This window comes from Schistocerca americana, chromosome 2 (genome assembly GCF_021461395.2).
Source record: "Schistocerca americana isolate TAMUIC-IGC-003095 chromosome 2, iqSchAmer2.1, whole genome shotgun sequence".
Lineage (NCBI taxonomy): Eukaryota > Metazoa > Arthropoda > Insecta > Orthoptera > Acrididae > Schistocerca > Schistocerca americana.
Genome location: NC_060120.1, coordinates 923,760,516 through 923,777,428, shown reverse-complemented (window position 1 = coordinate 923,777,428; position 16,913 = coordinate 923,760,516). Strand labels below are relative to the sequence as shown.

Genomic DNA, 16,913 nt, shown 5'->3' with positions numbered 1-16,913 from the left:
TATGGGGGAGGGGGCGGGGGAGGAAGATTTACCTCTGGGATCAGTGCTGGGACCGCTCCTGTTTCTTATATACATGGTGTTTCAAAATTAGGCCGACAAACTTCGAAGGAATGTAAAAGATGTGTTGAGGAATAAAATGAGGATGGGAACACGTCTCTGGAAACGTCATCCAGCGATCATACAGAGCGTATATGTATGTATATACATGGTGACTCCGAGATGATGATACACACTTTCAGGCATGATGGAGAAGGATACATGTATCAGTCTGAGATGATGTGCCCTGTACCGGAAACGAATGAGTTGCAAACTTATAGGCGAGAAACGTTCTGAAAACCTCTGACAGTGGAATACATGTACTGGTACTGTTGTTGCTAAGATTTTATGGTTGGCAACTTTCAGAGGTGGTAGTATGGACCAAACTAAGAACAAAATGGCTGGTGAAAGTTGGCTCTAAGTTGCGTACCTTAAGAGCTATGAACACTTGTTCAATAGAGGAGATGTGTTTCACAGTAGCGAAGATGAACAAGTGCTGATTGATCCTCAGGTATACATTTTAGAACCTATGTTTACTGTAAATTTTGTTCTTGATTTAGTCCTTGCTACCACCTCTGAAAGCTGCCTACCTATAGTCTTAGCAACAACACTATCGGTACATGTATTCCACTATCAGAGGTGTCAGAACGATTTCACTTATAACTTTCGAATTTTCGTTTCTGGTTCAGTGTCCATTACCTCAAATTGGGACGTTTATCGTTGTCCATCATCCCTGAAAGATTGTAACATCACCAACTAATTACGCAGCATATAATGTACGGTCGCAGGTTCGAATCATGCCTCGGGCATGGATGTGTGTGATGATAGGTTTAAGTAGTTCTAAGTCTAGGGGACTGACGACCTCAGATGTTAAATCCCATAATGCTTAGAGCCATTTGAACCATTTTGAAAGAGTCGGTTTACAGGCTATGTATACAATGCTTGTTGGTGCTTGTGCCAGTAAGCTGCCATTTATAGATAATTTACCAAAATGAACCAAATTTAGCAAAAATGGACGTACTAGCTTATGTTACTACTCATGTTATAAGCGAAACACAAATTTTACAACGAAGTAAATATGTTAATACGGTGGACCTCTAAGCTTCTTGAACGTCACGTAACCTTATAATATTTGTGACTGCGTGCCTTCCCGGCAACACAACATAAAACGTACCTGATATTTGGTATGTTGCACAAAATATGTTTCCTGTCCAGAGAGCCACCAACATCGTACGCCATCGAGGATTCAATTAGTGCCGAAGTAGTTACACGATGTTTGAACTGTTGTATGAAATATACCAATTCAATTGTTTTCAATGTCTCTGATTTTACGTTTTCGTAATTAGCATGTTCGATTGATTCGTGCCTATACAAGGTTGTAGAAAGGAAGAAATTTTTGAGTCTAACTTTCGGTGATCATAATAATATCAGTTATTTATCGCCGTAGTCCTAACGACCACCGATGATGTTTGAAACAGACTTTCAAGATTATCAATGAAGCATTAACTCTGTTTTAATAATTTCATTACAAACAAATTGTCTCGCAGGTATTTAGCCAGAGTGGTATTAGTCTATGTGTAACATATACTTTTTATCGGTTTAGCACGCATGGTAATGTCCTTTCCTCTGATAAAGCCACTTTATGCTGCAGTTAATTTATGTTGTAATATTTTTTGGACAGGAGATGTATGTTCTACTTTTTGAAACTTTCAGTTAAATTAACTGTTGGGCAGAATATTCAACCAAATATCATTCCTCCAATAATCACAGCAAACAAAGCTTGTCTTTCTTTAGGCTAAGGGATGGACTGACACTTTTAAACCAGTTAATCAATTTTCAATCGAACACGTGAGAACTATTTATTCATTTAATACGCAAATATACTTCACCTCAAAATAATGTGCAGTTATTGTGAACTATTAAATGGCCAAGAGCAGACTTTAAAACATAAACGTCTGTACAAAGCAAAATGCAAAACGATGCTGAATACAATTTCACGAATACAATCAAACACTATGTTCGATAGCAATTCATTTATCATATTCTCACATCATAATGACATCAATATAACTGACGTCGCTTCGGCTTCTTCTTCAGGCTGATTTCTGACCAACAGATACGATTAGTGCTAGGTGAAGTGTGATGCAGCATCGGCTCTTCCCAGATCTCCGTCGGCATGCATGAAACAAGTAACACAAGCAGTTTGTAATACATGTTGAACAAATAACATTATTACAGTCATAAACCAATAATATTAAATATCGTATTATACCATGTATTGTGAGAGACGATACATCTTTGGTGATGCCTTTTAGGTCCTGTGTCAGTACATATATTTCTTAAATGCGATTATTTAGTTAATATTCATATATTTAGGCAAAGCTGTCGAGATGAAATGTTTTCGGATTAGGTTTAAAATTTTTATTTCTATTTTTTAGAAATATTATGTTACTGGGCAAGTGATAAGGTATTTTTATTACCTTATATGGAAATACTTTCTGAGTCACAGGTTTAGTAATGTGCAATTAACGTCATTTTATATTCTTGTGCTGTAGCTGTACAGGTATTATCCTCAAATTGCGATGGATTTTTCATGATGAATTTCAGTACCTAGTATAAATATTACGCAGGTGCAGTTGGAATGTCTGTCTCATTAAAATTACTTTGGATGAACACCACACATTACTCTTAGCGGTTGTTTTCGTATAATCAATACGTTCTTTCTATGTCATGGTTTCGATTTATAGCCCCAGAAAGTTATGCCGTAAGATGTATTGATATTATGTCGTCAGCTAGAGATTCTGCTAACATAATAACAACAGCGCATCCTGCGAGGGACATCTTGCCACCTCAACCATTTTGGACAGTAACAGAACGTGTAAAGGAAACTGTGTAACAGTTAGTGTACCCAAGGTCAAGAAATCTGAAAACCACTAAACTATCTCGTCATTCACCGTGAAACTAACATGAATCATTGTCTCCATTCCCCGCCCCCAGTTGGGTCCTGTGTACGTCCATTTCGAACGTCGTAATCGTTCGCCCATCCTCTGTCACGTGCAACGTTATGCAATACGAAGACATCATTACAAACTTTAGAGAAGGCTAAATTTGTGACAGCAATAACAGAGATTCCAGTTACAAAGCGGCAGTAATCCAAATGTCACGACAGCAGCAACATTAAATGTTTTTAATTGCTGTTTCGTGTCTCAGATTTTCCACACTCATAACTGGTGCAAAAAGAGCTACAATAGAGTGGAAGGAAAGGCATTACACTCATTCAGTTGTCGCCAGTACCTCCGCATGACGGTCTTAAATGTCTGCATTATCTCTGAATAGTCCATTTGAAGAAGGAATGACCTCAGGCTGTCCCATTACCACTTCCTCAAATACTCGGGAACTGTGTGACTACTATAATACAGAAGGATGTTGCGAAGTATAAAAAGTATTAACTACGGTTTTCACTTTTTTTCACGACTTGGACTGCCAGAAAGAAACACACGCCGCCCTGTAATTTGTGTCAACGGAAAAAATTACGTCATTCACACTTAGCAAAATATCCAAACTGTTACGCACGTCATATCCGCTGAGGTCTCACATTTTGTTCGTCTTATTCCATCAGTGCCTTAAATGGTACTGCTTTTCACAGACATGATACGCAAAACAGCCACATGGCAGGTACAAGATGAGCTTGTCTTTTGCAGGAGGAACCATGCTGAAAGCGGTTGCAGTGTCACTGTTGGCCGTGGTGACAGCCTGCTCGGCTGCCAGAATCTTGATGATGGCGCCAACCCCGTCGTTCAGCCACCAGCTGCCGTTCCACATCCTGGCCAAGGCGCTGCTCCAGAGGGGCCACCAAGTCACCCTTATGACGACGGACTCGGCGAAGGTACAGGAGCCAATTGTTCATAGCGCAGAGGATGTATAAGCTGACTGCTGCATCAATGATTCGAATCTAATCTCCACTATTATATATTTGAGAAGATGGTACGAACAGTGATAGTTTTTATATCAGTGACGGGCGGCCAGAGCTGACCCATCACAGTTTAGCTACACGTCTAAATCCACCTCGCGAGGTGCCAGGGCTAGCAGTGTATTTAACACTATATTCTTCCAGAATCTTCATATGGATGATGCTCTAAGCCCTCCTTTTCTAATTCCGACTTTTGCTGTTGCACATGGATTAAGAAGAAACGCGAACTGACTGTAATCGACCCTGCAAGTGGAGTAGAAAAGAGTTTGGCACCTGCAATAATTTAATTTGATAGAAATTAATTTGATAAAGGAAAGTTTCATTAACATAGTGAGAAATGAAAGGGTTGCTTTACCGATCCACAGAATGATAAGTTCTGTCCAAAATAACAATTTGATTTATTATGACTAAACTCAAAAGAATAAACAAAACACATGAAACATTTACAATACGTCAAATTGGATACTCAAATAAATGCTGTGAAGGTGAAGTTGTCCATAAACTAGATTGTGACATTTATGACCAAGTGGTATGTGGGGCCAATTCTTTGCAATTCAAATCTTAAGAGAAACACCCAGCCAACCCAACATTAATTGCTGCTACAGTAGTGATAACTCAGACAATGAACACCCAAGACAGAACGACGTTAGAAAAGACGGGAACAGGCGCGCTCTGCTGACCTCTGATTGTCACATAACAAAATTCCCTGATTTGCCGGTGCTGCGGACATACAATACCAAGCTGTCTTCTTAACTGCAAGGACACGATCTGGTGTACCGGAGGCGATGGATGGTTGCTTCGATGTCCCGTCGTGGTGATGATAATGTTGTGAGTATAGCCCGAAACAAATTATCCTGGTCTTGTTCTTCCAGGCTAAAGACTTCCTAGCAACACAAATACGCCTCTGGGGGAGACGAAGAAGGCTCGCTACGCAATCAATGACGGTACAGTGATTGATTTTAACAAGTGAAGTCACACAGTAACTCCGATACAGACAACTTTAGCCAAAACTGTTCAAGACGGACAACATAGGCCGCTTATACGCAGAACGCTCAACTGCCAACTGTACTCGGAAAGTTATGTTGAAGTCGAAACTTCAGCAACTTCGTCAAACAGTTACAATTAAATGAAAGAATATTAGACAGCCCACGAAAGGCAGGCTGTCCAGAGCAGCAAGAGCTCAGTCTTGTAACCTACTCTGACCGAAAGACGAGAGGCGACTCTCTTCAAGAGCACCCGTACAAGCCAGACACAGAACATTCCCGGCCCAACGACAGTGGCCGTGGTTAAACGTTCCAATCAGCAACTCGAAAACCGGCGGAAAATTCCACTCTATTGCCGAAGCACTACTATTCCACCAATGGAGATACTTGGAGCCAATTTCTGCGGCGATTTTGCTACGTCACGGAGCTATCCCCTGAGCAAGCCAAGCACAGTTATGATTTTGCAGAAAACGCGGGAGTTTGCCCACAAAGATTGCCTAGGAACACAAGTCATTCCCATGCCTCGCTGGTAGCCCGTCAGAAAGTGTTTTCACTAACTTTCTGCGAAGTAACGGAACCTCTAGCTCCAGTCGCTCCTTCAGGCCCTGTGTTCGTGTCGCCGCCGCTCTTATGACAATGTCGGCATCTGGAAAGCATCCACTCGACTCCCTCACACCCGTCGGCATAACCCTTTCAAGATCAGCAGAACCCGCCTGTCACTGGACCACCCGGGTGACGGAAGACGCTACATGGGAAGTCCGCGTGTGAAGCAATAGCAACTTTTCACCACATGCAATTAGAGAGGAAAATATTCATATCTTCTGAGTTCTCAATACTAGCCTTGTAATGAAAATACTCGGCCATACTTCTCCAAATCGAATTACTCAGAGTAAGATATAAATATGAGAGGGGACAAGTCACTGTCTGCATCTAAAGGCATGCCACCTCTCAACATGTACACGATTACTCGACAATTCACACTTATATGTTTGGCAGTGACTTCACAGAAACACTATCAAACTGTTTATCGACATCGCCATTGTCTAATAGCACGTGGTAAAAATGAACAACTATTTCCCGTGCGAGCTCTGATTACTCTTTTTTTTATTATGGTGGTCATTTTCCCCTACGTGGAAGGGAGTCGAATTCACAGGAGAAAGTTGGTGATAAAATTTTTGTGAAAATATCTCACCGCAACGAAAAAGGTCTCCGTTTCAATAATTGCCACACCAACTCGCTTATCATATTCCTAACACTCTCTCCTCTAATTTGCAGTAATACGGAACGAACTGTCCTTCCTTGAAGGGCAAGCGATTTGTAGATAGTTTCTTTAATATTAAGGTAATCTACATTCATGTTCAAAAATTATGAAAGAAAGCAACTTTCGCATGTTGTGTGACTTCCAACAACATAGCTCGATGAAACTTGGACCACACATAGAAAGAACTGCTTGAGCATAGTACAGCCGATAACTGTAAGAAATACCAAATGAGACCAACAGAAATGACACTTTGATTCAAAGACAGCACAATTAAATCAGTAATTTTTTTATCTGCTTCTCTGAGCCAAGTTATATCATTCTGCATAGAAAGTAAAGCAGCCCAATGTTTCCTTGCAGCCAAAAAAGCGCGATAAGTCTGGTTAAGTCCAGAAAGTACGTAAGTCTGGGACTACCGCTATTTCTATACTTAATATTGATACTGTCGTCCACTTCTACATCTTTACCGAATGCCAAGTGAAAAACGTGGCCGGCCGCGGTGGCCGAGCGGTTCTAGGCGCTTCAATCCGGAACCGCGCGACTGCTACGGTCGCAGGTTCGAATCCTGCCTCGGGCATGGATGTGTGTGACGTCCTTAGGTTAGTTAGGTTTAAGTAGTTCTAAAGTTTTAGGGGACTGATGACCTCAGATGTTAAGTCCCATAGTGCTCAGAGCCATTTGAACCATCTGAATTTGGAAAAACGTGCGAAAGGAGACAGCATCTTTCATTTAAAACACTACATCAATAACAGTCTATCAAAGGACGTCACGGCTATCCGATGGCTGGCTGGAGCAAAACAGGAACCAGACGGATGTACGAGTTCTCATAGCACGTAACAGAAACCAAATATTTTATGATTATTGTGGAGTTTTTTCCCATAAGGGGACATTCTTTCATACCAACTGACGGTGATTTTGGGGGTAATAAAGAGGTTTTTAAGACAGGATGACAGAATTTATCAACCAGAACAGGTGTGCGAATTAATAATACATTCAAGTTCCAAACTTAAATACACCATTACAGTGGCAGATTTGTGTGATATCAGAAATTTCAGACTGGTGTCCTAACCGCTGCAAGAAGAATGTATATTCTACAGAAAGTATCAATCTTCCACAACATCAGAAGATCCAATTCCAGAAATCAAGTTTTAGGCACTTCAAATACTTCAGCAACTTACCGGATACAGTTATTGCTTAGAATTCTCCAAAGGTTTGGTGCAACACACATTCAACCAGAAAGCCATAGGACATAAATTAGTGATCCAGTAAGCCTTCCATTCGACAATGCCTGTGAGAACATAAACCTCAATTAAACAAAATGTAGCCATATTACGAAGATACTTAAGTATTTTCCTGAGGAATACAAACTATGTTAAAGAAATCTTACAGAAAAAGGGCACTAATTTTGTTATGTAAATTAAAATGTGTTCTTTTACGTCATTTTAAATTCGTAATTTTGCTTAGTGTCATTATCATCAACAATCTTGAAAAAAGTGATGAAGATCAGAAAGAAAGGACATAAAACGTATTCTTCAAATTAGGTTAGTGTAAATTTAACTAATGTGCTAGTGTAAGTTACGGGTGTACTACTTTTTTATTAACATGCGAGTACTTCATGTTTCAGGTGCTTGCGTTTGTTGTAGCAGGCCTATTAAAAATTATAATAGCATACATTTAGAATCCGTACAGTACAATGGTAATTTTAGAAACAACGTAAATCCTACAACTTTAATAATTTATTGCTGTTCTGAAGCTACTAATTATGGATTATAGGACTTAACAGTGCTGAAAGAGACTATTCTTTGTTATCATACACATAGAAAAACATTTGATATTCCTATTTTTGATGTGAAGTCAGTTATTTCAAGCTTTTTTTGCTTTCCTGGGCTTAAGCAGTTTCGAAAATTACTGATTCAGTTGCACTGAAGGTACCGCGATTTCAGGTGGTCCGCTGGACATTACTAAAGTAGGGACATCATGGTTCTTAATAGGGTGAGTGATCACCACAGACGGCATTGCATGCTGTGCGACGTGCGCCGAAGCTTGTCACGAGGTTGGCAAGGAGACCTTGTGGTACGGAGTTCCAACCCTCCAACAGCTAACAAATGGACGTATAGGAGCCCTCATGTGGTCGACGGGATTTTAAACGGGATTTTAAGACGGGGCGGTGGGGGGGGGGGGGGGGGGGGGGGGGTGGAACGCACAGGCCAGTACATTCTCCGAATATCCTCTCGTTCCAAGAGCTCCTGAACTGTGTAGTTCCGTAGTTCGATGCTGTCGCTTATTTTAATTTATAAAAGTGAATTTAGGGTCGAATGCAGCCATGAAACGTTGCCTGTTGAGCGTCCCTTTTTCACTGATTTGGTCTCCCCACACCATAACACCTGGAGCACCGAAACGATCATGTTCGACGAAGTGCCTGGTTGCATTACGCCCCCTCATAGAGCGAGAGGTGGGAGCAGGACAACGAACACTATTCCAGTTTCGTCTGTTTTATCGGTTGACGGTGATTTCGATGTACATCTTAAGAAGACACGACTGCAGGGAAAGTAGCCACGCTATTTTATTTTTATTGTTTTTGTTAAATTTTATGCTGGTAACTTTGAGAGGTCCTTGTACAGTAGTCTGATGACGAAGTCTTCGAAACGCGTAGTGTTTTTACACTGTAAATGAGTGGTTGAGCTGACATTTTAACATTAATGGAAAGTTGGTGTTCTAGAGCAAGGGATCAAGAGGAAGAGTAGCATCAAGGTAGAATCGTCTACTGGTTGCCACTGATGTATAGTCGGCAAATGACAGAATGTGACGAAAGAATTCTAGTATTCTTGAAGCTCTATAGTGGGGAGACATGGATGAGAACCAGTGAGCTGGAGAGTGGAGAGACAAATTTTCGGTAGAGTGATGAGATTCGGTGATGACATTCGGGGGACTCTTTCGGTGGAGACACTGAAGCAAGAGTGATGGTTAGTGATGATACTTTCGAGAGACTTCTTGTTGGAACTTTATTTCATGACTTGGGAGTCAGGACTTCGTCCCCATTTGCACTTACAACTTCAGTCCACTCGATGTTGTTCTGCATGCAATTCCAGTTTTTGTTGGGTTTCATTCCAGTCCAATACTTATTCTCAGGAGTGTTCAACTATATTTCCTCCCCTCCCCTGATGCTGGTTTTGCAGTCAGATTCCAATGATGGTTTGAATTTTAACTCTGCTGCGAATGAGCCATTCTCGTTGTGCCCCCATAACCAGGTTAAGATCTCAGAATGAAATTTTCACTCTGCAGCGGAGTGTGTGCTGATATGAAACTTCCTGGCAGATTAAAACTGCGTGCCGGATCGAGACTCGAACTCAGGACCTTTGCCTGGGCAAGTGCTCTACCATCTGAGCTACCCAAGCACAACTCACGCCCCGTCCTCACAGCTTTACTTCTGCCAGTACCTCGTCTCCTACCTTCAAAATTTACAGAAGCTCTCCTGCAAAACTTGCAGAACTACCACTGTCGAAAGAAAGGATATTGCGGAGACATGGCTTAGCCACAGCCTCGGGGATGTTTCCAGAATGAGATTTTTACTCTGCAGCGGAGTGTGCGCAATATCCTTTCTTTCAGGAGTGTTAGTTCTGCAAGGTTCGCAGGAGAGCTTCTGTAAAGTTTGGAAGGTAGGAGACGAGGTACTGGCAGAAGTAAAGCTGTGAGGACGGGCGTGAGTCGTGCTTGGGTAGCTCAGATGGTAGAGCACTTGACCAGGCAAAGGTGCCGAGTTCGAGTCTCGATCCGGCACACAGTTTTAATTTGGTTAAAATCTGATTCTCTGGATGCCGCCTCTTTAATACGGCCCCATGAAAAACTTCACATGCCTCATAATGCTGCTATCTGAAAAGTGAACGCGCCGTTTCCGCTGGGGCTCCTCGGAGCTATTGCTCTCGGCCTGCAGTGAAGGAAATGGCCATTCGACCGTCAACAGTTGTCATTCATCCTCTACGCACTGCCCCGTCGCAGAGGTGAAAGGCAAGACAACAGTCCAAGACACACGTCGCCACAAAGCGACGGCCCCGACAACCAACTCTGGGCCGTCGACGGCCGAGTCAAGACTTTGGCGAGGTCTAACTGACAAGGCAGCTTCTCAGAGAAACCGTTTGCGCCGTGTCTGCCCAATACAAGCGCAATCTTGTTTTTTAAAATATGTTTTGATGTTACTGATACAGCCTGTTCGAGACCCTACGCATACCAGCCACCTGCACAACAGATCTGCCAGGCGGGTCCCGGACCTTCTAGGGGCCAGCCTGTCGGCTGTCAAGCCGGCAGCCACCAAGAGGCGTCAGATGCTCGGCTAGAGGCCTCGACGCGCACGAATTAGTTTATTAAGAATAGACACGTCACTGAAAATAGTGAGTGGAGTATTATGCGTCGGACAGCCAAATTAAGCCCACCCACAAACCACAGAAGGTAATTTTCACCGAGCAAGCTTCTGGGCCAGGTACCGAGAGCTGCAGCTGTTCCACAATCAGGGGCTTACTACGGTGAATTCAAGAAGATGCGTCGCAGTCCGCCGTCAGCTGCGCCACCGAATCGCCCTCCGGGGGAACCGCAAGACTCCGAACCACTGGAAATCCGGACTTGTCACTTGCAGTCTAGTCTTAGACGGAAGCACTTGAGATTTCACGACATCCAGAAACAGATAGACCTAGTATGTCAATATCGATAATTTTTGAGAGGTGCACTTGAGACCTGAAAATGGCATATTGAATTGCCGAAACCGATAGCAGAAAATAAAATAAAAAAATAAAAATCTGCACTGCAGTTTGACGAATTTCTTTGCTAAATATTAAAAAGAATCGGGGTAAAAGAGTCATCTTGTCTAATACCAGTCCTTGATCATGCTAATTTCAGTGAATACCAAAATAAGGTTATTAGTAACTGAGTAACACATTTCTTCATTTAAGTGTTTTACTTCTCCCATGAAGTTACTACAAAAATTTATAAAAGTCTAAAAAAAGAGTTACTACACCATATATGAAGCAAACTACTTTCTACATTGTAAGGCTCTAAAATACTGCAATAGACTACAGTACAGAAAGAAAGGAACGTGCCACAAGGAAGCCTTTTACATCTATAAATATGGGGCGTATTACTACCATTTATCAGTTTAGCTGGGATCCTGTCGAAAATGAAATATGCTGAATGAGGCACGCGTTTCTGTACAACAACTTCTCCATCTCTGAGTGGATACTGCAGTTCCTTTTGAATAATTCCATGCTATTAAACACAAACGAGAAGAGGTATTACATATATAGGGATGTCAGAGCGAGAATTCGGGAACTCTTGAACAACAGCGTACGTAAAGTTCGTAAACAGATATTGCAGATCTCTCTGACTACACTCTTCTAGGATAAGAATATTCTTTGTGCACGCCCTGAGTTCTTAAATCTACCATAATTCTTTTGTTCTTAAAAATGATTAACATCTCTATGTCTTTCAAAATGTTTTTGCAGCGAAAGGGAACTATTTGAAACCTGAATTTCTTTCTTGTTTCAGATATCTCACGAAAACTATACGGAGATTGACCTATCAGTGTCTTATAACTACGTTCGAGAAGCGTATGATTTTTTGAAGACGTACCATCAGCCACCAACGCAGTCTGTTACTATGCTACGCTACATATCCCATGCAGTAGCCGACATGGAGTTCAACGATTCTTCGGTGCAGAAGTTTATGAGGTAACTGCAATTCTTTAGCAATTATTTTCCTTCCATATATATAGCTCAACAACGCACTTAATACCCTCCGTTGGCGGACAACCAGTTCTGCATATTCTGCATACAGCTTTTGTATAAAGCTTTTACGTGTTATTGCAAGCAGCACAGAAATATTATGAAACAGTATGTGTTAAGGTAACTTGTCATTTACGCCGTTGAGTAGATCAGTAATAAGACTGTTATTCGGTTATCCCGAGTGTTGTCATCTCTAACATCAGTCAGTTTATGGTCTCTGTTCTATAAATGTTTGTTCCAGACGTCTTGACATTTTACGGTCTCAAAACATTAAGCATTCAGTTATGTTCAATCTGTTTTGTGACGCCGTATACCTGTAGTTCATTAATTTACTGCCTCAAACTATTCCTTTCAGAAAGAATCAAGCAACCAATTTTCTCATTTTCGTCAGTTCGTAGAGATATACCCCTTCCCCCAAATTAATTACACTTTCGTCCCAGTTGTTAAATCATCCCTGAGGCCCATAATTAGTTATCTGATCTGTTGAACTGATCCATTCTCTGCTAAAGTTTTTCTGATGTTAATGACAGTAACATCTTGAAAAAAAAATCCTTTTTAATCTGATTTCATTGCTTTAAAAGTCACTCACAATGGTACAAGTATTTGAATCTGAGCAATGCAGTCATCTTGTCTACGCACTCTCGACAGTAAGTTCCTTGATTGGCTGAATGTCGATTCCTTCTTTTACAGCATATAAATTTGGGGGAACTCGAGTATAAAAGTGCCTCGAAATCAGTGACTCAAACACAAAAAAGTAATCTAAACTAAGTAATTGACTTTACAGCCTCCTTTATTTTGACATTTGCCCATTGTGTGTCCTGGTTAATAACTAATGTTAATCTGAAAGACTTGTTAGAGTATTTCCAAAATAAGTGGCGCTGATAATTCTTTTTATTTTTTTGTAATCACTTTATTGCCAGCCGCATAAATTAAGCCCATGTTTCTGTTATAGGGTATCACTTTCATATATAGACGTTTTGTCAAACCCAGCAACTTTGGCTTTGAACAACTCTCCATGTTTACATTTCTGCATATATACCGTGAACCAGACGCGTTCCTTTGTAATCTATTGCTGACATGCCTGTTGCAAATGTTGAGATATTCAAAGTTTTGAGGAAACATTCAAAGACTCGTAGTGCAGTCTATTTGTTGATTATAACTGTGCCATCGGACTTCCTGAGTGATGCAATATAATATCTATCAAGTGCAAGTACCCTACTTGTTTCGTTATCTTCATACAACTGTTGTCCTTGGCTGTCTGCCTTAAAATTTTCGCATCTTTGTTTCTGACGTCTTCTAGTCATAGTTTATGAACGCTTTTGCTTTGTGAAGTATGCTAGTATCACACAGAGTTTCCTTATAACCTAGTTTTATACGCATCTTCATCAGCTTTCGAATTTCCTCCTATGTTGTGTTTTATAGGAGGATACAAGATGACTTGGACAGGATTTGTGATTGGTGTAAAGAATGGCAGCTAACTCTAAATATAGATAAATATAAATTAATCCAGATGAATAGGAAAAAGAATCCCGTAATGTTTGAATACTCCATTAGTAGTGTAGCGCTTGACAGAGTCACGTCGATTAAATATTTGGACGTAGCACTGCAGAGCGATATGAAGTGGGACAAGCATGTAATGCCAGTTGTGGGGAAGGCGGATAGTCGTCTTCGGTTCATTGGTAGAATTTTGGGAAGATGTGGTTCACCTGTAAAGGAGACCGCTTATAAAACACTAATACGACCTATTCTTGAGTACTGCTCGTTCGTTTGGGATCCCTATCAGGTCGGATTGAGGGAGGACATAGAAGCAATTCGGAGGCGGGCTGCTAGATTTGTTACTGGTAGGTTTGATCATCACGTGAGCGTTACGGAAATGCTTCAGGAATTCGGGTGGGAGTCTATGAAGGAAAGGAGGCGTTCTTTTCGTGAATCGCTATTGAGGAAATTTAGAGAACCAGCATTTGAGGCTGACTGCAGTACAATTTTACTGCCGCCAACTTATATTTCGCGGAGAGAGCACAAAGATAAGATAAGACAGATTAGGGCTCGCTCAGAGGCATATAGGCAGTCATTTTTCCCTCCTTTCGTTTGGGACTGGAACAGGTAGAGCAGATGCTAGTTGTGGTACGAGGTACCCTCCGCCACGCACCGTGTGGTGGATTACGACGTATGTATGTAGATGTAGATGTATCGAAGGCCGTTTCGGCCAGAGAACAGTAAGAATACTATCGGCGGAGTAGCTTGGAATTTTTTTTTGGTTTTTTTATGATCTGTTACAGAGCTAGTCTGCCTTGCTGAAACGCCAATGTGAGCACTCTGACATCTACATCCACAGGAGTGCGTAGAATACAGTATTTGCAGTTGTCACTGACTATTAAAGGATCACTTGATTCTCTAATTAGCAAACCCTTCTCTTGAAGTCCACCGTTCATCATTTACAGAAGTACATTTTCATCTGAGACCTGAATAACTCTTTGGTCCTACTCGATGATGCTGACTGCTTCAGTTAAGTTCACTAACCAGACAGACGGCTTCGACGCTTGGATCTATATTGACCTCTTTGTGGGAGCACCGCTGCTCTGAAAGAGAGAGCGTGTCTTCTTTAGCCTCTCCCATTCGTCGTTGAGGGTTCCAGTGAAACATCGCTAATGTCTCTCGTATCGGTACGTTTTGCTAACACAGGGTGGCACCACGATCTTTGATCGATACAACACACTATATTGTGTCAAATAATAACAAGGGGTGACAACGGGTATAGAACCAGGTAGCAGTGACAGGAATAAAGAATGATAGATCTTCTTCGTCTAAGCATTCCAAAGAAGGCATCAGAACTCATTTTCTTCGGCGAACAGACGCGGTTTTCGCGCACGAAACGGTCAACGCGCAGATATTGGAAGATTAATTGCCGTATTGTTGCTTCCAGGTCTGGCGAGACGTTTGACCTTGCGATTCTGGAGGGACTCGCCTACCATTCATTCTACGGACTGATACACAAGATGGGTTCACCGCCTGTGGCGAAGCTTCTGTCTCTCACGGCTCCATCGTCCGTCTACTACAACTTCGGAAGCCCCATGGAGCCGGCATACATGCCGGACATGTGGCTCGGGTACTCAGACCGCATGGACTTCTGGCAGCGGCTGTACAACACGTACTTCTACCTGCGGCTGATGTACATGTGGTTCTACCAGGCCATGCCTTTACAAGAGGAAGTCATGAGGAAGTACTTTGGTCCAGATCCTCCGTCTGTCTACGACGCGGACAGGAACGTCAGTCTGCTCATAACTGCCAACCACTTCGTCTTTGAATATCCTCGTCCGCACCTGCCCAACATCATCGAGATCACCGGGATTCATGTCGCCACAAAACAGAAACCGCTGCCCAAGGTACTGCTACTGTAGATTTGTCTCCTCCTACAAATTCCACTTATTATATACAGCAATTTTGAGAATCACTGAAAAACAAAATCAGGAAAAACCATATTTCCATAATCGAGAGAAATGTCAGCATATAACAGTGTAATCCTAATAATAAGAGAATTGAGCGACCCATGTAATAAGTACGCCAGTATAAATGGCTTACAAGGGGAGGCCTCAGAACGGCTAAACGATTCGACTCATATTTGCCAGGTCGCTTGTGTAAGACCTAAAATAAAACAAAGACTCTACATATTTTGGCTCGAATCGCCCCTCCACTCCACCCACCGGATTTGAGAAAACAGCACTCAAAACTGACAGGCTCGTTCGGTAACTGAAAGCAGAGTATCTTTCATCATCTGATATAGGTTCCTCAATCGCACATTTTCATAGAAATCTAGGAAATATATTTTTTGACTGCCACATACGCTGAGGTGACAAAAGTCATAGGAAAGCGATATGCAGATGCACGGATGGCGGTAATATAGCGTACAAAAGGTATTAAAGAACAATGCTTTGACAAACACCGAGCGAGGTGGCGCAGTGGTTAGACACTAGACTCGCATTCGGGAGGACGACGGTTCAGTCCCGCGTCCAGTCATCCTGATTTAGGTTTTCCGTGATTTCCCTAGATCGCTCCAGGCAAATGCCGGGATGGTTCCTTTGAAAGGGCACGGCCGACTTCCTTCCCCATCCTTCCCTAATCCGATGAGACCGATGACCTCGCTGTCTGGTCTCCTTCCCCAAACAACCCAACCCAACCCCCTTTGACAAACCAGTCATTTGTGCTCAGGTTATTCGTGTAAAAACTAATTCCGATGTGGCTGTTGAATTAACAGACTATGAACACGGAATGATGGTTGGATCTAGACGCATGGGTCATTCCATATGGAAATTCAGTATTCCGAGATCCACAGTTTCAAGAGTGTGCCGAGAATAGCAAGTTTCATGCATTACCTCTCACCAAGAACAACTCGATGGCTGACTGCCTTCACTTAACGACCGAGAGCAGCAACGTCTGCGTAGCGTTGTCAGAGCTAACAGACGAGCGACGCTAGGTGAAATAACCGCAGAAATCAATGTGGGTCTTACGAAGAATGTATCTGTTAGGTCAGTGCGCCGAAACTTGGCGTTAACGGGCTACGGTAGCAGCCGACCGACTCGAGTGTCTTTTCTAACAGCGCGACATCGGTTGCAGTGGCTTTCCAGGGCTCGTGATCATATCGGTTGGTCTCTAGACAACTGGAAAACCATGACCTGGTCAGATGATTCCCGATTTCAGTTGGTAAGAGCTGATGGTAGGGCTCGAGTGTGGCCCAGACCCCATGAAGCCGTTGACACAGTTTCTCAACAAGGCACTGTGCAAGCTGGTGGTGACTACAAAATGGTGTGGGCTGTGCTTACATGGAATGAACTGGGCCCTCTGGTCCATCTGAACCGATCAATAACTACTTGGATATCATCTGCAGGCCAATCATTTTTGTA

At 42.2% G+C, this 16,913-nt stretch overlaps 1 protein-coding gene across 1 annotated transcript in view; it reads left to right on the top strand.

The window, feature by feature from the left end:
• LOC124594978 (UDP-glucosyltransferase 2-like) overlaps positions 1 to 16,913 on the top strand; it is a 32,483-nt gene that overhangs the window by 858 nt on the left and 14,712 nt on the right. Inside the window, exons 2-4 of the mRNA XM_047133505.1 lie at positions 3,738 to 3,922; positions 11,780 to 11,961; positions 14,939 to 15,398. Coding sequence (XP_046989461.1) covers positions 3,746 to 3,922; positions 11,780 to 11,961; positions 14,939 to 15,398 — 819 coding nt within the window. The 5' untranslated portion in view covers positions 3,738 to 3,745. The remainder of the gene's footprint in view (positions 1 to 3,737; positions 3,923 to 11,779; positions 11,962 to 14,938; positions 15,399 to 16,913) is intronic.